The sequence below is a fragment of the Rhopilema esculentum genome, unplaced genomic scaffold, assembly GCF_057945365.1.
Source record: "Rhopilema esculentum isolate cy_ngs unplaced genomic scaffold, ASM5794536v1 HiC_scaffold_36, whole genome shotgun sequence".
Classification (NCBI taxonomy): Eukaryota; Metazoa; Cnidaria; class Scyphozoa; order Rhizostomeae; family Rhizostomatidae; genus Rhopilema; species Rhopilema esculentum.
Window position 1 is genome coordinate 739,338 of NW_028300847.1, and position 22,993 is coordinate 762,330.

Here is a 22,993-nt window from a genome sequence, read left to right on the forward strand (position 1 = left end):
ACTATACTTTTCGTTGGCCTTTTTAGCTGTCAATTAGATGTATCCAATTTTAAGCCTAATTTAAATAAAAAGACATAAACAGAAAATCTGAAAATTTAAAAAGAAAAATAGTAAAAATCCGAAACGGAATTATCGCCCGATTTCTTTGGGAAAATTCTTTAGAAAATGATATATGATACTCTTTACAAACATAAAGCAGCTAACGAGTTGGTAAACTTGAACCAATCGGGGTTTCGACATATTATTGGCGCTCGTTACTTAACCCTGATCCAACGAGACAAGCAGTTGAAGCGACTTTTTCAAGAAAAAAGGCTTAGGTCAGTTACCTTAAGCTTAGGCCAGTTAAGCTTAGGCGATGTCATTTGCCATATTCCCCAAAAAATGGGAATCCAGTCAAGATACCTCGCTGAATTATCGTATGAATTGCCTGAATCCGTTCAAAATTCTGCTGCACTTGCAGCGTCTGATGCATGGAAAGGAGCATCTGGCGAAGAACTCTACGAGAAACTTGGTTGGGAATCCTACGATGTTGGAGCAGGCGTCTTGTCTTTTTTATGAAATTGTAAACGATATTACTCCGGATTACATGGTTTCGTTCATGTAGCATAGTATAGTATAGAAATTTGTTAGGTAATGTAAGAAATGTAAGGTTTGTATTGTAATCAATTATAAGAATAAATAAAAATATACATTAATGTTGATGATGGTGATGGCTTTCAACCATCTTGTGAAATATGCTTCCGCTATAGAATTTTGGCATTAGCACGTAAGCATTGGGAGTACAAAAAACACTTGGCCTTTACAACGGTCATCAAAGCCAAGCAATCTTTTTATTCTTTGAAAAACATGGTATCGATCTTTCTTGATAAGATTTTTTTGGCTCCAAAGTTAAGGGTTTAAAGCAAATAATTGACATAGTTGTATCTACAGATTATGTTTCCTATGAAAAGTGAATTGGCTCTTCTGGAAAGGGTACTTTAAACGGCTGCCTGTATTTAGCTATTTGCTCTTCCATTGGCGTGGCAATGATGCAATCTTGATACGCGAACATGCATAGTATTTGAGTGTGTTGCTTATTTTAAAGCAAAGGACTTTGTGTGTTGACAAATAAAGAAGTATGGTTGCAAGAGCTCTTATAAATCTTCGATCTATTGTCAAATTTTGAATCATTTTCAAGTGCCTCAGAACGTATAAATGCAGCGCTTTTAAAAGATCTGCACTTACTAATTAACTGGGTAGCTTGCTGGTTGTGTAGTGGTAAGTGAAGGCATGACTGTATACAGGAAATTAGTAGTTAAAATATAAATATTCTAGGTGTAATTCTTTTTACCATTGAATATTCAACTTATTGTGAATTGTAGCGGTTCTTTGCAAATTATAGGAAAATGTGTTGATTTGAGCTTTAAGTTTCTTTACAATGAATTTTTGTTTTAAGATAAAAATTGAACTCAGTTTGAAGTTTGCATTCCTCTTTCAGGTACATTTCACAATGAGGACTTTCATCTTTCTTTCAGTGTTGGTGTGCATATGCAGTGCAGGTAAAAGTTTCAACTTTCAATAAACATTGTCTTTTAGATTTCTTAGAGGATATTTTAAGAAACAAAATTATTTTTTTTTAAATGATAAGGATGCAGACTGATTTTAAAATAGAAAATAGATGCATCGAAGAAAGCTTTTCTATCGACAGTAACTGATGTTGAAAGTGCCTGACTTGCATCAAAGAATTGCTTTTCCTGAAAAGCTTGTCTCTATTAAAAAGCAATCAGAGGCACCAGAGAGTTTCTAAATTTTAGCCAATTCTTTCCTAAGCTTAATGCTATCTTGACTTTTCTATTTTTTTAGTTTTGTCTTTAATTTGGTTAATTTGGTCATTGATCTTCAAAACTGGAGAACTAAAAAAGCTTAGCTATTCAGGCTCTTGCATCTTCATCGGTTATACCTGGAATTTTCAAACAATTTCTAAGCGAAATGTAAATTTGAATTCTCAATTCAAGCTGCGAGAGATAAAAATGCAAAAAAAAAAAAAAACCTTCACTTGATGCAAAAATTGTGCTCTATGGTGGTTGTTGCAGTCCGGACAAAAGTTAGGTGTTATAGATAACTAATAGATAGCTATATGATGTAACTTTTATTTTGCTTTTAGAACCCTTCGAAGGAGACATTATCTTAGACCCACACACAAGCGACATTGTCAACGGTAATTCCGCATATGACGCAATCAAGTCTGAAACACAAAAATGGACCAATGGAGTTGTCCCTTACATATTCGACTCAAGTTTCGGTATGTTCAGATATTTTTGTTAGCTTAGTTGAAATCTTGTTAATCCACGATTAAACGAATTCTTTAGAAAATACCCTGTTTCTAAAAAAAAGTATTTGCCTGCCTTTCACAAATGCAGATTCAAGTTTTCTTGTTGTTAATCTGCTAAAACGCTTGGTATTTTTTCGTTCCCTCATTTGCTTATCAATTGCCAAGTATATATTAGCGGAAAAGAAACGTTAAATATTTTCATATTTATAGTAGAGAATGATACATTAAGGTAAGCCTAGTTGTTGAATGTTTGATATTATAGGTTTGCCAGGACCTTATTTACATCTTTTTGTTGCCATCCCAACATTATGAACTTTCATTATTACTTAAGAGCTATGTCAAAACACCGTTTTAAGTCTATTACAAAGTGTATGTTTTATTTGATAGGAAGTAGTTATTACAAGAAATAGTTGAGAATACCAGTAACGTTGATAGGAGCTGAGTAAGGACTGTTCCAGAGTAGTTTACGTTTATGTATAATCCGCTATAGATGACTAGAGTCTGTTCTCTATCGCCGTTATAAAAAAAGGACATGATCTTACTTTCCTCAACTTCCTCTTCTAGCTTTAGATATGTAAGCAACCAATTTTACATATTTTAATGAATGATTACAGTATGGACAGACATATTCATATAAATAATGTACTTTAGGATGAACCATCAAAGGACTGTGTGGTTTTAATTTGCTCCTGATACAGTATAGCTATTTATTCAGTGTAGCTATCGATAAACTATAGGTACAATATGCGAAATGCTTTTTTATAGAAACCAGTCGCAGGGATGTTGTCAGGCAGGCAGTAGCTGACTTCAATAGATACACGTGTATTCGATGGGTGCCGAGAACCAGCCAGAAAAACTACATCAAGTTCATTGTTGGCGGAGGGTAAGAACCTTTCTGCTTTCCGTTTATTAACTTATGCTACATTTTAGCTGCTCTTGTAGACAAAATGAACATATTGTTTTTGGATCGTTTTCGTCCTAAACAAAAAAGTCTTGTTCTGCCCTCTTTCATTTTTTATACTGGCTTTATATGACTCGTTGGACATCCAGAGTTGATGTATAGGAAACCATCCCATCTCATTCCAAAACTGACATGTTTCTGTGGGCTCAGTAAAAAGGAAAGTTGTCCGTGAATAGACAAAATCTTTTATCATGGGCCACATTTTACAGTTACCGATGGTTTTACAAGCCTTTTTTGTCAAAATCACTTCAGAAAATTGAAAGGATACAGGAACGCGCCCTAAGATTTTTGTACAATGATTATCTGTACAATGATTCTATGATGATCCTCATACTAGGTCAAAAAAGTGTACAATGCAAGTTGCTCGTCAGAGAACCCTCTGTATCGAAATATTCAAGACAATTAGAAATTTAAATCCACCGTTCATGCCTAGCATTTTTAGTTCAAGAACTTTAAAACACCCTTCTCGGAATCCTAACAACTTAAATCATTTTCGACCAAACCAAGTAACTTTCGGTTCCAATAGCCCTAAGGCCATAGGACCTCAGATCTGGAACTGTCTGCCAAATAAACTAAAATCAGCTGACAATCTTAACAGCTTCAAACGTATGATAACACGATGGGATGGTCTAGCAGTGCAACGTTTGCAAATTTAATGATATCGATATCCTGTAAATCTTGTCTATTCATATCCAAGTTGCTTCTAATATCTAGCTTATGTATGTACGTATTTTTTTCCTTAGTTATTTCCTCTTCATTTGTTATACAGTAGATTCAATTTAGATTAGTTGTATATATGTATATATCCATATATGTATGTGTATTGCTAGAAGCAATATCGTATTAAAAAAAGGTAACAAACAAAACAAACAAGCCTAAGATGTTCTCATTGACCATCAAATATGCTCTACTTTCCTTCTGTGCACAGATGCTATTCGTACATCGGTATGTCTGGTGGTGAGCAAGTGGTGTCAATAGGCCAGGGATGTGAAATCAAAGGCATTGTGATTCACGAAATGATGCATGCAATGGGTTTCTGGCATGAACAGTCCAGACTGGATCGCGACCAATATATTAGGATTTTCTGGGATAACATCTCTAGCGGCAGAGGTATCTATTACAATTAAGAATTACTATACAATTAATATATTGCATAGTCAAAAATTATCAAGAATCGTCAAGGGGGTCCTTTAACTTAAAGTTTTATCCAGAAATTGATAGAAATTAAAAGTCATACAACCTTCATGTCCACCCGTCGCAAGCATAAATCTCTTTATCGTATGCTTGTTTTCTTTTTACCAGTTGAATGCATTGTTGTAGTTTCTAACTTCATTTTATGGGCACAGGGCAGACACAGTGTTTTTTCAGTTCACTGAATTGCCTAAAAAGAATAAATGAATCAAACTCTGTATGCAGAATAAGGAAGATTTTCAAGGCACTCAATTGGAAATTTTTCTTTAACCTGTCTTTGAATTTGTCCTTACAGGGTAGATACACTCCCTTGATCCTTGTGGCATCGTTTAAGTAGTGTAGTAAAAGGGTTTTTCAAAGGAAAAATTAGTAATTTTTCAATAAAGCGTTTTATGAAATTGTATAAAAAATCACTAACATGAAAATTGCGAAAATTCTAAAATGCTTACAAATTACTTAAGGTTTTTTCATTTATATAACAAGCTTACAAACATTTTTTGCTTAACTGCCCAATGAAAAACCGATATAGCGGGACATCTTATCTTTGATTATTAATAGTTAACAACATTTCATAAAAATGGGCAGTATTGTGACATTTTTTGTCAATCAATTTTCAACCAGCCAACTACAACTTCAAGAAGTACACTCATGGTCAAGCTGATTACTATGGTGAAGGATACGACTTTGATAGCGTGATGCATTATGGGAACTGGGCTTTCAGTACCAACAACAAGATGACAATCGAGGCAATTCAAGATCGCAGCAGAATGCTGGGTCAGAGAGACGGGTTCAGTCAAACAGACGTTAGGCAGTTAAACAAGGTGTACAAGTGCACTGGCTACGAAAACGTCCAAGTCCCTCCTCCTAAAGGTAAACTGAACCTCTTGTTGACCGCAAAAGCCTATTTTAATTGAACTAACCGCATTCAGCCTGATGGCACAAGCTACTAGCAAAGCTGAAAATATTGATTGCATTTCCATCAGTTTGGCAAGCAAACTTTGTTCTCATTTTGATGATTATTTTATTCAAATGTGTAATTAGAAATTTCAACTGTTACACAACAGACTAATAGATTGAAACAAACAAACTTTTTGACTGATTTATTTTCTTTGAAGAAAAACTGCAGCTGTAATACTACTTCAACATTTCCAGTGATTCATACGACCCAAATATCATTTAGACATAGATAAAAAGATTGTAAAGAGGATGGCAGTGAATCTTTTTGCATTACTTAAGATTCAAAAAACTTTTTTTTCCCAAGGTTGCATTAATCGATATGATAGATGTGCAGAATGGGCCAAAGCTGGTCAATGCCAAACAAATGAGCGATTCATGCTGCCATACTGCTGTCTTGCCTGCAAAAATGGAGGTATGTTACTCACTAACTCTATTGTTATTGCTGTTGAAAAAACCTGAATGTAAATGCTAAATACTGACGAATCTGATAAGAAAAGGAGCCCTGGAGAGACTTCACCGTGCACCAGACACACATGAAAAATGGAAAAACTGTTGCTTAAAATTGAAAATACCAAGCAACAAGTAAATTAGCAGCTTGAATCAGTGGTGCTTACCTTATCTGATTATTTGCCATCATTGCTCATTTGCGTTTTTCAAGCTGGAAGTGAAACAGCAATGTCACTGTTCTTCCCGACTCGATCCCTCTTTACATAAAATAGTTTACATAAAAGACTTCCTAAGACCTTGATGTTGCTTGAAAACTCCTTCATAACTTTATTCGAGAATTGCTGATATCTTATATTTACGACACAGGCGGTGGCTCAAATTGCTACGACAGCAACAGCAACTGCAAGGCATGGGCTGATGGAGGACACTGTCGTATCAACCCAGGTTACATGTTGAAGAACTGCAAAAAGAGCTGCAATGTCTGCTGAGTCAAATTAGGCCCTTTTTATGGAAATGTCTAATTAGAAATTGTCAATTTTTGAGTTTCGAGGAACTAAGAGCTCTATTATTTGTATTTCTTTATGAAAAACTGCTATGACGGTTCAACAAACAGAGCCGACAAAAAGGGGAACAAAGTTAGTACCATATAAAGAGGGTTCGGTCCAGAGCTGAAAATTCTCAACTATTTTATGGGAGAAAAGGCTCGTAAAATGCAATTTTCGCACAAATACTTCGTTTGCATAACACTCAAATTGGCAAACGGAATACATTCTATGATGAAAACAGTATTGCTCTACTTTTGGATAGTAAAACCCGCGACCCTTATTGTTTAAAGCAAAAAAGGAAATATACTTCAGTTTTAACAAGAACCTGAAAAGCTTTCTAGTTTTGCTTTCAACCGAAATAAACATTTTTCCAAATTAAAATGGGAAGCAGCAATCATAAGGGCAGACTTCCAAGGGGGGGGGGGCTCAAAAATTAATTGCCATCAGTAAAGGAGACTGCCAACGGCGGAGGGTAGAAAGAGGCCTTGATGAAGGGTCTAGGCGATTTTCTTTCACGTTGGTCATTATCGTTATCATTTGATCTTGATTAATTCTTGAGATGATTTCTATGCGTGAAACCAAGAATTTCTAAATTAGTGAAACAAATCGATAGCCAACTTTCTTATTTCCCAGGGCAAGGCTGGGTCTCCTAAATATTCTTAAGGAGGGGCTGAAGCCCTGCAGCCCCCTAAGTCTGCGCCTATGGTAGCAATGCATTCTTTGCGAAACGCTGAGATGTCAAATCTTTGATTCAAACACTGGAGGGCACATCCATATAGATTTAGAGTGTGCTCGAAAATTCAGATAATAAAAATGGTGGCTATCCAATGGAGCAATGCTTTATTTTGGTTTGTAGCTTCTTTGGTGCAATGTGGAAAGAGGTCAGCTCAAAATCAAAAATATAAAATTCTCTCTAGAAATTACTTGTAAACTAATAGATCTTGAAGTAAACTCTCCGCAACTTGCGATATGGATCAAAAAGTCAGTTGAAACGCTACGTACCAAATAGAGGAGAGATATTTCGTGTTTTATTCGATGCAGCAAACAAGCTAAAAGGAAGAGCCTAGAGTAGGTTAAGCATGAAATGGGCAAAGCTTCGAAAAGCGTGCTATGATTGAAAAGCACATCGTAAAGTTTGCAAAAAGTATTTCCCTTATCAGTCACAATGGCAAAAGTATTTGTTTCTGATATTCGCCTGCTTCTTCTGAAAAGACTACAATGCTTGCCAGAAGTCTTGGAACACTGACATCAATTTCTAAGGTCAAAATCAATCATCCCCCTCTCTTCTACAGAACAACGTTGGTTTACTATCAAACGGGTTAGGATTTTACAGGGGAAGGGGGCGGAAGTAGCAAATTTTTTTCATGAAAGGAATGAAAGATTTCAAATGCAGCGTAAATTGCTGGGTGTTCCAATAACTTTTGGCAGGCATTGTACTTCTATTATTCGACTACTGGATTACAGAGAACTTTGCAATCAAAAATGTAGAGAAATCCAAGTTCAAATTCGGTTTTACTATTAAGAGATAGACACAGAAAAACAGTTTGAGTTCATTGTGGGAATAAAAATTACGGTTAAAATACACCCTTATATCAACGAAATTAATATTTTCTATTGCTTGCTAGGAAAAATATTGATAATAGGCAAGCTTTAAATCTATCTTCATTAAATCTAGTGCAATCTCTATTTAAAACGTGCAGGCCTACATTATCTAGAATTGCTACGTCTATCAAGTAAGAATGCTGCGTCTTGCTTGATACCAGATCGGTGTTCGAACAGGCTTAAGTCTTTAGGTAAAAATTTGGATTGAGTTTAAACCAGTTGCTTTTATCAACAGGTAAACAAACAACATGAAGTGAAATCATTAAGCTACGGAATTCCTTACTATTGCTGGCTGCTTAGTCCATCAATCCGGCTTCTGTTTTTACTGATTAAAAAGGCTTTCTAATTTTTTAAACACTACTTCCCTAAAATATCTTATCACCTCTACGATGCTAAAGCTCTTACTAGTTCCTCTTTTCAAATGCTAGTAAGCACTGCAAAATAAATGATAAAAAGAGTATGTTTCTACTAACTTAACATCGACACGATGTTTTCAACCTGATTTTAGATTCACCGTTGGTAGAAATGAATTGATAGCATGCATCGTGCGTTTACAATTTGTTTCATTTATCTTTATATTAAAAATGAGTTGTAAGTATTTAGATACAGTTTATTTGTTTGCTAAAAGCTATTCTACGAGCTGATCTGAAATTTAGTATATTACAAAAGCTAGTTAAAATCTTTCATACTAACAAACAAACCATGGTACGGTGACTCTCAACAACATCCCCATCCTCTTCTTCTTTGAAAGGTTGTGACAATAATGTTTAATGATACTTAATACTACACTCTGAGAATCAAATTATGAATTAGCGATAAAAAAAGATGAGATTTCAACATCATCCACCATTCGTTTCCATTAACCTGCATTTTTGTCTCTTAAAGCCATGGAAACACTGATATAATGTTCATAATTGCTAGTTCCTTTTGTCCCTAGGACGATTTCAAAATGGCCACCACTTCCACCATCTGTTACCAGCACCCCCTTTGCGGTCTCTTTTAACCCGTTTTTCTTTCGCGGATCTTTTCATCCTTTTGTCTGGCGAAGACACTGGAGGCGGTATAAGGGTCTGCTGTTGCTGCTGTTGGAGGGTGTTGAAGCAAATTTCTGGTTGCAAGCGAAGATGATCCGAAGGCATGCACTCCGAACATGATCCTCCACAATGAGCTGTCACCACAGTATTTTCTGGTGATATTGTAAATTGTGTTATCCTGAAATCATCCTCAGGCATTCCTGTAGCCTTCCACTTTGGTGCTCCATCTAGCTTAAGATTGGTGCCATCTAAGTTGATTTTGAACTGTCCCTTGCGACAGTCCTCCGTACTCTTTGAATAGCAATCGCCAGCACGACCATACTCCATCTGCCTCCCTTCTGATGTAGCGAACGTAAAATCCTTAGTGTCTATCTGCATAGAGTTTCGTAAAACTCTAACTTTCTTGAACCTAAGCAAGAAAAATAGTAAATTGATAAAAGGAAAACTATTGTTATTCTAACATTGTGTATTACGAAGTAGAATAACTGTCTTTTCGGTGTATGGGGAGGCAGAATTTGACTTTGTGATGGCCAGCATTATCAAAAAACGCGTTGCCAGACTCAGTACATAAAAAGGGGACAACTCCTTCAATTACCAACAATATTGATTTATCCAGTTATTTATTTATGTACTCCCAACAGCTTGACAATGCAGCATAACATTGTATGGTGATTTGCTGCATCTTGTTAGATACACACTCCTTGTTTGTAAGCTAAACCCGAAATGACTTTCTTTAAGATATATGATTCATATTTTGAAACCCACTACGATTTCGCGCTCTAGTCGTGTATTTATTGGCGACAAAAACATTTTACAATACAAACTTTTGTAACTGAACGAAGGTATCCTTACCAGGTTTGGCCCCAATACGCAGTTGTTTCCATAGGTTTGGCGATTTCTGGGCCACTGCAGGTAGCATAGTTCTGCAGCCTTGGCCGATAATACATTGCAAAGTTCTCATTAGCTCCAGATGGTAAGGTGACATACTCTAAAGCTCTCGTTAATGGATCAGTTAACTTCATGTTGCGACAGTAAATGCTCACAGCATCGCAGGACGGGCTCATTCGAATCATATAATCGTCATCAGGAAGGTTATCGAACTGATCAGCAATTTCAGAGCAGTTTCCTGGAAGAAAACCAGCTTTGGTCATAGATCAAGCAGTGAACACAGATACCTTGTTTGTTCACATCCTGGACATCCTGGCATTCGGTAGCCAGGCAACGTCTTACTAATTCTTTAATTTTACAGTAAACATTATATGATTTAAGACTATAACATATGCATGACTGACCTCAAGAAACGCTGATTTCATGTTGAATAATCCCATTTAAAAATAGACTTTGCAGAGAAAATGCAACGCAACAATCAAATGCTTCACAATTAGGCAACTTACGGGGCAGTCTGGACTGCAAGTACGAGTCTTGAATTGGTTTAGAGGTGCACAACTCTGCTCCACCCGGGCAGTTCATCGTGAAATTGAAGTTCAGTGAGTTCATCTCATCACTTGATAACTGAAGCACTTCGTAGTAATAAAATGCTCCAGCTTGCATGTTAACCGACACATTGGCATTGCGGATACTAAAGGTATGTAACAAGCATTAATTAGCATTAAATCAGCGGTAAAAAGATATTTTTTGTGTCAGTTATTAACTTGTTGTCAAAGATTAACTTCTTCAATCTGTAAATTTTTATGGAAACAACCCTATTTGCTGGTTGTAGATTCTTACTGTATGCTTCTGTGTGTTCTCTTTCAATCGTTAGCTCCGCTATTAATTATTGCATACATAGAAGCCTAAGATAAATATCTTGAAGCAGATGCATTGCAAATGCAACAAAGTAACATTTAATTTCCACAGGATCTGTTCGCCAAGTCCTTTAAGAAACGAAAACGTAGACTGCGACTGGGAGCAAGCTACAACTGAAGCGAGTTGAGAAAGCTTCGTACAAGAAGGATTGCATAAAATTCTTCCAAAACTAAACTGGGATCAATCTACTCACAAGGTAAAACCAGCAGTTTTTACGAAACACTACAGAATGCCAAACCAGCGGAGCAATAGAAAGAAGTAGGTTGTATTTGGGTTTCTTTTCAAAGAGGCGCATGCGTATAGCCCGTCAATCAAAGGAGGAATTCAACGCTTGTACTCATGCATCATAGATAACGAATACAAACTCAACACTGCATCGCAATTGAACCATGTCTTGAAAATCTTAGTTTGGTACAACCCTAAATAGGCGAGTTATTTTAACCCCGGGTGCAAGTGGGTGGGTTGTTTTTAACTGCAGAGAAATTTATCTTGGTTGGTTCAACCTTTATTGAGCACTTACTAGGGTGGTATAAACAGTGTTTTAACCAAGATGGAAACTAATGATTAAATTTAAAACACCTACGTGGCTGTATCTCCGTTAAAGGAGGTCTGTCTTTCGATGCCTGTTTCTATGGACTTCTTTTCAACCGAAAATGATAGCATGGCTTGGAAGTGGCCTTCGATCACGAAATTGTACAGCCCAGTCAAAGGAGGCACAAAGTACCCAGAAATCACTGCAGCAAAAGCTCCGTTATAGATACTAGCATTAAATTTCTCCTTTATTTCTTTGAAAGGCGGAGCAGTGGCATGTTTAATTGTGAAAGCAGCCACTGGAGACACCTGCTTTACTTCGTTCTGGAGAGAGGCTAAGTCGGTACTCTTCACATTGCCATACACTTTGTAATTTGCACCAGTAAATGCACCACTGAATGGAGCTGTAGAAGAAGAAGGCAAAAAGTGAGTGGAATAGTTATTCATCTTTGACATGATATTAGTCATATTTGACAGCTTTATAATAAGAACGTAATGCCATGCAATCAAGTACTTTTCCTTTTCAGCACTTTATCATTCATGAACTTTTCAATAATGCTCCGTGTCATTCAACTACTATTCTCATATCCCCAGGCTTCTAATGACTGAAACTCTAATTTTCTTGAACTGTAAGACAAAGATTAAAAAAGAAAAACTAAGAAAAATCTCACCGTATTCGCCACAACGTTTTTGAATCGCAACGATATCAATATCAGATAATACACAGGGGAACAAGTAGACTTCATCGATCAGACCCAAAAACTGAGCAGTGGGATTCAGCTCATCATCAAAGCCAATGGCAACCAAACCGGCCCAATCCATGGAGAAGAACTTAGGCCCATCGGTCTTCACCTCTTCAAACTCGTTATCCTTCAATGCGACCCCGTTTATGTAAACAGTATGCTAGAAGAGAACGGGTGAGTGAATATTTTGTAGAAATTTGAAGTTAATAAAAAGGGAAAATGTCAGAATCAGGGTAATAATAAGTTCAGATAATTATTTATTTCAGGCCTTACTTGTTTGGCATTTGAAGGTATTTTCAGTTTCCAAAAAAGCATGATAATAACTAAATGAGCTATGTATCCCTGAAAATTTTATACATTACAAAATTTATTGGCAGTTTTTTTAGTAGATTTCAAAATGAATATTCTTTGACTAAATGACATGATACTCTACCTTCTTTGTCGCAATATCGACAGTAAATGCAACGTGAAACCAAGTAAAGAAGGTGATCTTGTTTGCAACAGTTGTAAAAGAGAAAACAGTTTGATTTCCATTGGTGATCATGGCATGCACTCTCTGCTTTTTAATAATTTGGAACGATATTTGAGCTGAAAACGAAACAGAATGCGTAAATTTCATAAAGACGATAATATTTATTTTCGCAATGATGTAGTGCATATAATGTAACGCAATAACATGATTATAACGATATATTCTGAAAAATCAAATATTCTTAAAAACATGCATATTCACAGACAGAGTCACAGAGTCAGTGCTTCAGTCGATAAAATCTGTAAGTCCCTTGTTTCCTATAACTGATGTTTTGTTAAGGCTAAACACTTACATATTGCAATCACTGTATTCATTGAGACAGCTTTCCTATATAACAATCCGTCCTGCCTTTCTAAAAAACATTAAATCTCTTCACCCCGACACGCCGGTAGGATGGCAAATCCTAACTTTGGTTTTTAGTCAGTATTTTATAATTCAAAATAAATACGTACCTCTTTGCTTTGAGTCTTTGGCTATAAATATCTGTTGGACAGCACCCTCGTCTGACAAGGAGTAAGAATTAACCCAGGCAGCTATGGTAACTGCTGACGATGGTTTGCTTCTAAAATTAGGACCATCAAGTTTTACTCCTCCACGCTCCAACATTTGTATATTATTCTGGCACTTTGTTTGATCTATGGAACGAAAAAACCGCTGATGAAAATGAAAGATTACTCCTTAAATCAGTAAACAAAATTCTACAACTACAATTAACAATCAACGAAGAAAAATAGCCCGTCAGATTACCTTGGGATATTTTCGGAGTTGAAACGATCTGTCCATTGTTGCCTTTACCGGATTCATCGTAAACAGTTTTGTCACAAATCTTATCAAATGTATACAGAAGCGATGGTTGGCAGCTGTAGCCAGTGTAGACTAAAAAAAAGCAAGTTGAGCTCATCACAATACTAAACAGGGAAGCTGTTCATGGTAAAACGCTGGTTAAAGTGACCGATATGTCATTAGTATCTGGCATTAATCATCAAAATCAGAATTTGTAGATATCATAAAAGATAAACCCATAAATGTAGCTGAATGTTCGTACTAAGCGTGAAGATCGGAGATGCAGATTAGAACTTTCCTGTTGTATACACAATATCCTGTTGTTGATATAAACAACATTGGTTTGTCGAAAAAAAATTGAATCAAGTATAAAAGAAATAGAACGTCATTTAGTATCTCCATTCTTATTCTCAAATTGAGAAAATTGTATCACAAAGTTTTTCATAGTGAAGATTACAAGCTGTTACAAGATCAAGTTAAAAATAAAGATGTTTACCTCTCTTTGGTCTTGGACGATCAACGACTGGAATAGAAAAATATGAGGATTAGAAACATTCATTGATAGAATTTTTAATGATAGTGCCCATTAAGCCTTGAAACTACCGACTCGGATGAAAGTAAAAATGGGCATTTGAAACCTTTGAAACAGTTTTTGGTACAGGAAAATTAGAAGATAATTAAATAAGCTTTTGGTACAGAAAAATTAGAAGATAATTAAATAAGCTTTTGGTACAGCAAAATTAGAAGATAATTAAATAAAATTTTTGGTACAGCAAAATTAGAAGATAATAAAATAAAATTTTTGGTACAGCAAAATTAGAAGATAATAAAATAAGCTTTTGGTACAGAAAAATTAGAAGATAATTAAATAAATTTTTTGGTACAGCAAAATTAGAAGATAGCACCGAAAAACGGAAGTAAAGCATACTAAAGAACTTTTTTCGAACACTCCTCAAAGTATAAGCGTCGGATAACGTCTAAAGGTAGTTAGAAATTTATATCCAGGTGCGAAATCGAAGTAACGAGAGAGGGAAAATGATGCGAGTTGTCTTAGCATCTTCCACAATATTTTTGACTTTTCAGGCGGTCTTGTGGCTCAAATATTCAGTAGGTTGTTCTCTTGGCAAAGATTTGATAAAATTTCGAAGCAGATATAATAAATGGAAAACAGTAAACGTAGAAAATAATTTAAAGCATACCCTGGCATATTTCCTTCGCAAGAGAGTCAACATATGTTACAAGTTTCTGGAGATCGCCAATCAAAACTGGTCCGGTGTCCTTGAACGTGGAGATTGTTTTCAATTCTTGGATATCAATATCCTTGCCAAGGCCAACAGATATGACATGAATTCCCTGTTCTCGCAATGGCTCTGATGCAGCCTCTAGAGGTTCCGAGCCCGGATCAGACTTGCCATCGGTCAGTACAACAACGAGGTCTGGAACGCCTGGCCGGTCTCCTTTGTCAGAGAACACGTTTTCAGAGGTGAATCGCAAGGCGAGGTCAATGCGGGTACCTAAAAACAAAGGTATATGTATAATTCAAAAGACGCTTTCTAAATATTGAGCTGTGACAATGAGCTGTACGGTATCGACTCGAAAATTGTAGGTATTTGATCAAAGCGGTCATCAGGTTTTCTGATGTGCAAAGAACAATATCAAGTAAATCATTCAAGAAAATCATTGAATAAATCATAGAAAACATACCTCCCCCAATCTGATCGAGATGCTCAATATCAAACTTGAGGATTTCCTTCGTCATTCTCGAATCGAAGCCGAAAACCTTTCTTGGGGTATCCGAGTAAGTAACAACAGACACGAGCACGCCATCTTTTCCAATTGAAAAGGCATCTATAACATTCTTAATGAATTCTTTGAGGTCTTTCCAGTGGTCTGTGATGCTGCTCGAACTATCAATCACAAATGCTACGTCGATGACCGAGTTACACTTGAAAGGGCCTGGGGCTAACAAATATTGTGATGCAGTTAATATCATGGAAGTCAATAGCTATTAACAAAACTGCAACAAATACAATTCAGGCAACTCTGAATTTTTGTACACTGCAGGATATTAATTTCGATTTTAAAATATAAATGGTGAATATAGCTCTTTTATAGGGGCGTAAACCAGTATTTTGCAATGTATTCAAGATATTTTACCTGAATTTCTCTAATATGATAGTTTGCCTGATATTCTATAGAAATAAACCCATACATTGATGGAATCGGCTTTCTAATAGAGGAGAATTAGCGGAAGAAATGAAATAAAAAAACCCCAGTTGATATTGCTTGTGAATTCCTGAAGTCAGTAGAGGCATGTAATTATTCTAAGGTCGAAAGTGGAACTTTGGCAAATGATTGACTAAAACTATTTCAAATGCTAAAAAATCTTTTCCGAAGGCGCGTCTGAGCAACATACATTAAGAATGGCAGTGCAGGCAATTTGCGGTGCACGGTTTGGCTATTGTTATGAAAAGAACATACCAACACACGGTTTATTGACACAGACAGTCGTTTCGTTTTTATTTCCCTGACAAGAACCGGATCCAACAAGGCCTCCTTGGCAATACCTCGTTCTTTCACGTGTACCATTGCCACATGCCACTGAACAGTTGGTCCAAGCAGTCCATTCGCTCCATTTTCCGCCTTCGACTACGAATGATATGAAACATTGCAATCAAAATAACAATTAAAGCAAGGATAACAAAAGAACAGGGCTTGCACAATTCCTGTCACGGAATGTGTGATGAGTTGCAATTGCAAAATTCAAATCAAAGCAAGTATTATTTTTTCGAGAATTAAATTTTAAACTGGCAATATGTTTGCATTTAGGAAATTCCTTAGAAGATTGTTGTTGTTGAAAGTTTATTTTAATTCGATATAAAAATAATAGCTAACAATATATACATAAATATACAATGTTAACCAATCAAAATCGAACATAGCTACCAATTATTACATTTAAGTAATTAAAGATACTAAGTTAAAGATTAATTTGCATTTACTGGCAGAAGCTGACAGACCCTACATTTGCAAATCGGCCCGTTCCACTGTTTTATTAGATTCTTAAAACTTTTCAAATTTTCTGCGGATTTCGTATCGTTGGGTAGGCCATTCCAAATCTGTGGCCCGATTGAGATAAGACTTCTGGATCCAAATGTTGTTTGATTAGGTCTAACATGGGCTAAGTTATTTGGATTCCTTAATGAATAATTTGACGAACGTAATTTAAAAATAAAAGGTAGGTTCAACTGTTTTACTGTTTTGAATATTTCAAAGCACAGAATTTTTTTGACGAGCAACGAGCATCGTGCATTTGTCTGACTGCGCAAGCAGATCGTTGTACGAACTTGCATGATCATTACAGAGAAGTCTTAAGAATGTCTAAGAATGACTGCATTTAGGAAAGAATGCTTGCAACCAAATCTCCATTACTTTTCTTTTCAGTCAGCTGCAGAATACCTCTAAATGTGTTTTTTAAACATGCTTGAAAAATATTTACCTGAACACAAGGCTGTGCTGACATTGTAGACCAATCGATAAACATCATTATACGAAAGTGTTCTGAAAATGTAATTGCTATCAGATGCAATTTTCGTAAGAGTTTCATTGTTTATCCTTCCTTCTTCCCCAATAGCCACAACCATAACAGTAATGCCTCGAGCTTTTAATGCATTTATTGCTTCATCAAGAGATGGGGGGTTCTTCCATACATCCATTGTTTGCTCCCCATCTGTTAACACCAGAAGGATATCGGGTACCTGTGGGCGGTCTCCATTCTCGACTGAAAACATCGTCTTGTTTGCACCACCAAGGGCAACGTTTATGTAAGAATAGCCTATGAAAAATATTATTTAGTCAAATTTAGCCGACTCCAAATGGTTTAAAGTGTATATCAAAAAGTTATTCCATTGCAGTTGTAAGACAAAACTGACAAATAATGAAGGGTTACCTACTGATAAATGAATTCAGTTTAAATGTATCCTAAAAACAAACTCTTAAGTTGTGGGTTTCTCTCACCTCCTTGTATGAAGGTCTGAATGTTTTTCTCGAAGTCGCTGTAAGAATTGTGTCTGTTGAAAGCAGCAATAACTTCATCAGGCTTTGTCGAAAATGCCAGGTACGATACTCTTGTATTCTCTTGATTGACAGTAAAAGTAGAAGCCAGCGACAAAATGAACTTTTTAGCTAGTTCATAATGATTTACAGTGCTGCCAGATACATCATGGAGAAACCCAATATCGAAATTCTTGTCACAACCTGTTAAGAAATGAAAAATAAAACATTTGTTTACGATATTCCAGAAAAGTTTTGCATTAAATCAAATGTCTAAATTCCTTTACGTAAGCGAATTGGCAAATACTTTGGTATTTCTTTGAAAGTTTTATAGAAAACATTTAATAAAGTAAATGAACTCACTTGTAGGGCAGTTCTGAATGTTGCAAGCCTCTGTTTCACTTAAATCCCCTGAACATATTTCACCTCCTTCGCAGGTTCTCCGACGTGTACGCGTTCCGTCTCCGCAAGTGTGTGAACATGGAGACCACTCTCCCCATGGCGTAAGCTTGCCTGCAAAAAAGACCAACTCTCACAACAAGGTGCAAACAACAAGCAATTGTTTATTAAATAGAAAATCACATGTTTCCTACCATTTATTACAAAATCAACTGATTCAAATTTAGATAGCTAACCGTAACATGGTTCCTGGTTGCAGGTAACAACTTCAATTGAATTGCCTTCGCACTGTTTGCCATACTCATTTGCGGCAGGGTTGTTGCACTGTCTCGTGCGTTGGCGCTCGCCCTCTCCGCATGTTTTGGAACACTTTGACCAGTCGGTCCATGGAGACCAGTTTCCATCAACTATGGAAGGAAATAGGATGTTTCACAGAGAAATGCAAGAAATAAAAAAAAATTTCTTTCAAGTCATATATCGTCAACATATTGAATTATTTTGACGCGGCAAAAAATACTAACCTTTGCATGGCTGTAGGCTGCACACAGTTGTCATGGTTGAATTACCAGGGCATGGAAGTCCCCCGTTCGCAGGGGCAGGGTTGCTGCACTCACGTGTTCTCGTCATCGTTCCATTTCCACACGTCTTTGAGCAGGATGAGGGTGTGTTCCAGGCACCCCAGTTTCCATTCACTTAGTAATAAATAGCAGTTTTGTTAAAATTACTGGAAAATTATTGAAGAAAATTATGCGAAAAACAAAATGACACTTGAATAGGTATCTCAGTAACTTTATGTACAAGTGTGTCTCGGTAATTTCAATTCATTTTAAAACATTTGCTAGTAGTATAACTAGATTTAAAAATGATTAAAATTTTAACAATAGACGAGGAAATACTTAAATTGAATACTATGACAATTTATCTGATATTTTTTCTGACAAACAAGATTTCAGAAGGTCTTTTGGCTAAAAAGAGTTTATCCTAAAATTTTGGAAAATCATGATTCGAAATGACTTTGAAAAGATTCTATAAAATTCATTGGGGAGAAAATATTGACGGTCATCTGATAAGCTTAGTGAAGAAATTGCAGAATATTTTACCTGGACAAGGTACCACTTGGCATGGTTTTACTTCGATATCGGCCCCTAGGGAAGAGCAATTATTGCCTCCGAAAGATGGGGCTGGGTTGGTGCAGTTCCGTACTCTCGATGTGGTGCCTACGTCACACGTTCTGGAACAGGGCTCCCATTCAGACCATTCAGTGTAGTTTCCATTAACTGCGGCTGCATTTAGGAGTGAACAAAAATGAATTAGCATCAAATAGTGCCACAGTAAATATATATTTAGTTTGTGGGTTGAATATGCAGAGTAAGTGAGAGGATCTTATTAGGATCGAGAAAGAAATGAAGATACGTACGATAATCGAGGCCATACACGAAATTTGCACCAGCCTTTCCTGCACAGTGTGGATCGGTAGAGCTGCACTTTAAGTGTGAATCACCAGCGGCCCCAGCTCCTGAGCTGGTAGACACACATTCTGATGAGCGGCCATCCTGCAAAAAGAATTCAAAATTTTCTTTTTCCAAAGTCACTATGCGAACATCAATATGTTAACCAATAAATTAATGTTTCCTTGTCCCGTAACATTTCTGTAGATATTGAGATTTTTCCATTCCTCTTTCTCTTGGGTTTAACATGGTAACATAAATTACTTGGGCATGGCCAAATGACAAACTCCCCCACCAAGGAATTTTGGAAAAAAATGGAGAAAAACCTTTTCCCATACTTAAGCTACTCAGAGCATGAATAAATTTATAAAATGTTGGCTTATCGAGATGGCTATTTCTGCTGACTGCTTAAGTTAATGATGCCCCATTTCAAGATATCAATTGGTAAAGTTAATGATATCAAATTTCAAGATATTTACTTTAAACTACTTTAGCAAAGAAGCACTTGCCTTATCATAGGTGGTCTTCACGTTAGAGCCACTGTAACACTTTCCATAGTCTTGTAAACCAAAATGGGTGTACTTTCTCTGTTTGGCTTGCTCTGCACATTTACAGACCATTTCAAGTAAGTAAACGTTCCATTGTTGTCCGCTGAGCTTCGATGCATTTGCAGATACGTCGAACAGGAGTTCGGGAAGAGGTCTTGTACCTCCTTTGTCGCTATAGCAACCCAATCTCTTGTAAGGAGTTTTGCCTAAAACGATAAAAAAATTCATACAGAATTAAGCTAGGAAAAAACTGCAAAATTAAAAGTGAAATATACCCAATAAAACTCAAGAAGAAACCTTCTTCAGGCGATTTAAAGTTCGGGCAAAGCTGAATTGAAAAAATGTGAACGATCAAAGCAATCTAAACAGTAAGGCTAGGCTTGTTTTAAATTTTCATTTAAACATGACACAAGATCATAAGACTTTCTTTTTTTAAAAGTATTTCATACCTCTTATAACCTAGGTATATTGAAATTGTTTGGAAAAAATCACGTGAAAATTTATTTCGAGCGAAACATCGGTGTTGATAAGGTCTTCAAATCATCGTCAAGGTATTTAACTTTATTTTTCAAATATTTTCTTGTTTTCGTTGAAACTTACAGCAATCCTGGATTTTGCATGCCTTGGCCCGGGTCCGCTCTCCCATGCAATCTGTTCCATTATATTTAGGCTCAGGGTTAGTACAGGCTCTTGAACTGTTCTGATAACCATCGCCGCAAGCTGCGGAACAGCTCGACCAAGAAGTCCATTCAGAAAAGCCACCATTTTCTAGCCATTCAAAAAAGAATATTATTCATTTGATAAGGTATATCAATTTATACCTACAGATTGGGTTAACTAATATACACAGTATGCATATCTTGATTTCTCCTTTCACTTGCAAATGTGGTAAGAATGGTATTGCCTAGGAATTCACAAACATTGTATGCTAGTCCATGGAGTAAATTGCTGTTAATATTCAAGTTGGTGACAAATATTCTGGTACACATTAGAAGCAGGTTGCACCTGGTATCAAGAATCTTAATTATAACTTACGAGGACACGGTTCCGGATTGCAATTTTCAGTTTCTGACGATGGTCCGAGATCGGAACAGCTCTTTCCGTTGAATTGAGGTGTTGGGTTCGTACAATAACGGCTTCTTTGACGAATTCCTCCTCCACACGTCACAGAACAATCGTCCCAGCCGGTCCAGCTAGTATAATTCCCATCAACTGAAAAATTTGAAATAATAAAAAATGCAAAAATTGTTTATTATTACTCAGTCAGTTTCCAAATCGTTTATTATATGTAAATGACTTATAGGTAAATGACTACAAGACTAAAAAATTCAGTAGGTGGAGGCAGATAAGTTTAAACAATATATTGCAAAACAGAAATCTACAAACTTGGACAAGGTGTCTCATTGCAGCTCAGAGATTCTGTTTTTGAACCATTGCAGCCCTGCCCTCCAAATTTAGGCTCCGGGTTATTGCATGTTCTGTTCCGGTTTTTCAGTCCTGAGTTGCACGAAGCCGAGCAAGAACTCCAAGGCGACCAGTTGCCCCAATTACCATTCACTAGAATGTAGAAGTATTATTTGTAATCTTGTCTATTTTCAATGAATTATAGGATTGTATAAACTAGTAAATAGATATGTATGTTATTCATTGGATTCCGTTACCCAAACTCGTATACTGTTACCCGGAAACCAAAATTGTTCCTCTTAAATTGAATCCGTCTGGCATGGAAAGCAATGCCATTGGTTGCTGCGAATTCGGGACATTGTTCGAATAGAGTAATCATCAATCAGCATACAATTATTATCATAATCATTATAAAAAACCTATTGAAGAAATGGAAAGATCATTCTAGACAAGCAAATCGGAATTCTTATGAGTCTATTCAGATCCGTAAAATACTCAAATAACTAAAAAGATATTTACCAGGACAGTCCATGACTTTGCAGCTCTCGCTGTCTTTCTTGCTGCACGTGCACACTTTTCCACCGTACAATGGCTTGGTGCAATTCCGTGTTCTCGTTTTGTTACCGACCCCGCATGTCACTGAGCAGGCGCTCCATGATCCCCAGCTGAGGCAATGACCATCAACTGCGGGTGAATTTTTTGTTCGTTAGCGGTGAAGTAGAATGTCAAGCAATATGAATTGAAAATATTTTTCATTAATCTGATAACTGGTAAGAACAGAAAATCAAGTGGTAAAATGGTTACAAAAAATCATAGTTATTCTTTTTGGAATCATCGCTGATCCCTTAAAAAGCCTTACTACGGGCAGGCAAAAAATGATGGCCTTGCTAAGGACAGATAAGAAAACCATGCTTGCTTTAGTACATACATGGTTCTAGATACATTAGCCTCCAAAAGCCATATGGAATAATCTGAATATCAGGCAGATTCAAAAAATAGCTTTACTAAATCCTGTCTGCAATATAAAGTTATCGATGTGAGATTCACGATAAAAGCATCTTCATAACATCTTATTCCTTACCTGGACATTGCCCTGCAAAGCATGCTGAAACCTGTTGGCTGCTCGCAGCATTAAAGCATGGATCCCCACCGTGCTGTGGAGGCGGGTTGTTGCATGCTCTTGTCCGGACCACCGTACCGTTGCCACAGGAGACACTACATAATGACCATGGGGCCCATCCACCCCAGTTACCATCGACTGTGAGAATAAATAAACGAATGATTAATTATCATGTATATAAACATGAATCATGTATAAAATCTTCCTTAATCATGAGCAACTCGGTACAAGAAATAACATATAGAACCAAAAAATCATATCAAATCAAATCGGTTCTAATCATATCAAATCGTAACATGATCATTCATTCAAAATCTGCTATACCTGGACACGGGTTTGTATTGCAACTGGCAGTGCTAGTATCCGGTCCAAGAACTGAGCAGTCTTTACCACCAAAGCTCGGTCGTGGATTAGTGCAAGTCCTCTCTCTTTGCTTCACACCTCCTCCGCAGGTCACAGTGCAGTTGCCCCATGCGGACCATTCCGTGTAGTTACCATCAACAACAGTCACTTAAGACAGAAAGAATATGATTGTTATTGGTTTTATCATCCTCATTCAAATAACCATGCATAGAAAA

At 36.6% G+C, this 22,993-nt stretch overlaps 2 protein-coding genes across 4 annotated transcripts in view; one reads left to right on the forward strand and one right to left on the reverse strand.

Annotated features, from left to right (window-relative positions):
- The first annotated feature begins 1,165 nt into the window (after window positions 1-1,165).
- Window positions 1,166-6,432, forward strand: LOC148957191 (hatching enzyme 1.2-like). The gene is made up of 8 exons (XM_089115755.1): window positions 1,166-1,257; window positions 1,478-1,538; window positions 2,144-2,281; window positions 3,077-3,194; window positions 4,201-4,382; window positions 5,085-5,333; window positions 5,725-5,832; window positions 6,234-6,432. Exons 2-8 carry the CDS (start codon window positions 1,490-1,492, stop codon window positions 6,353-6,355), a joined length of 966 nt encoding a protein of 321 aa, XP_088971881.1. The 5' UTR covers window positions 1,166-1,257; window positions 1,478-1,489; the 3' UTR covers window positions 6,356-6,432.
- A 1,338-nt stretch (window positions 6,433-7,770) lies between these two features.
- Window positions 7,771-22,993, reverse strand: part of LOC135688255 (uncharacterized) — a 43,301-nt gene continuing 28,078 nt past the window's right edge. For 2 of the 3 annotated variants that reach the window (XM_065205031.2, XM_065205029.2), the window contains 26 exons: window positions 22,740-22,925; window positions 22,377-22,553; window positions 21,815-21,979; window positions 21,278-21,448; window positions 20,927-21,103; window positions 20,492-20,659; window positions 19,853-20,097; window positions 19,313-19,448; window positions 18,996-19,178; window positions 18,417-18,587; window positions 18,132-18,302; window positions 17,860-18,009; window positions 17,461-17,700; window positions 16,943-17,278; window positions 15,925-16,092; window positions 15,148-15,405; window positions 14,643-14,957; window positions 13,940-13,966; window positions 13,408-13,536; window positions 13,113-13,295; window positions 12,562-12,716; window positions 12,057-12,288; window positions 11,438-11,789; window positions 10,443-10,627; window positions 9,901-10,174; window positions 7,771-9,457 (listed from right to left, as the gene is read on the reverse strand). In XM_065205031.2, the coding sequence (XP_065061103.2) occupies window positions 8,959-9,457; window positions 9,901-10,174; window positions 10,443-10,627; window positions 11,438-11,789; window positions 12,057-12,288; window positions 12,562-12,716; window positions 13,113-13,295; window positions 13,408-13,536; window positions 13,940-13,966; window positions 14,643-14,957; window positions 15,148-15,405; window positions 15,925-16,092; window positions 16,943-17,278; window positions 17,461-17,700; window positions 17,860-18,009; window positions 18,132-18,302; window positions 18,417-18,587; window positions 18,996-19,178; window positions 19,313-19,448; window positions 19,853-20,097; window positions 20,492-20,659; window positions 20,927-21,103; window positions 21,278-21,448; window positions 21,815-21,979; window positions 22,377-22,553; window positions 22,740-22,925 (5,453 nt within the window). In that variant the 3' untranslated portion in view covers window positions 7,771-8,958. The remainder of the gene's footprint in view (window positions 9,458-9,900; window positions 10,175-10,442; window positions 10,628-11,437; window positions 11,790-12,056; window positions 12,289-12,561; window positions 12,717-13,112; window positions 13,296-13,407; window positions 13,537-13,939; window positions 13,967-14,642; window positions 14,958-15,147; window positions 15,406-15,924; window positions 16,093-16,942; window positions 17,279-17,460; window positions 17,701-17,859; window positions 18,010-18,131; window positions 18,303-18,416; window positions 18,588-18,995; window positions 19,179-19,312; window positions 19,449-19,852; window positions 20,098-20,491; window positions 20,660-20,926; window positions 21,104-21,277; window positions 21,449-21,814; window positions 21,980-22,376; window positions 22,554-22,739; window positions 22,926-22,993) is intronic. The other variant, XM_065205030.2, reaches the window with a different exon arrangement.

Bases quoted from the DNA above. Each gene is read 5' to 3' on its own strand.
- LOC148957191 (XM_089115755.1), top strand. From the start codon at position 1,490: ATGAGGACTTTCATCTTTCTTTCAGTGTTGGTGTGCATATGCAGTGCA. The intron at 1,539-2,143 runs GTAAAAGTTTCA...TTTTGCTTTTAG, and splicing joins GGTGTGCATATGCAGTGCAG to AACCCTTCGAAGGAGACATT. The intron at 4,383-5,084 runs GTATCTATTACA...ATTTTCAACCAG, and splicing joins TAACATCTCTAGCGGCAGAG to CCAACTACAACTTCAAGAAG.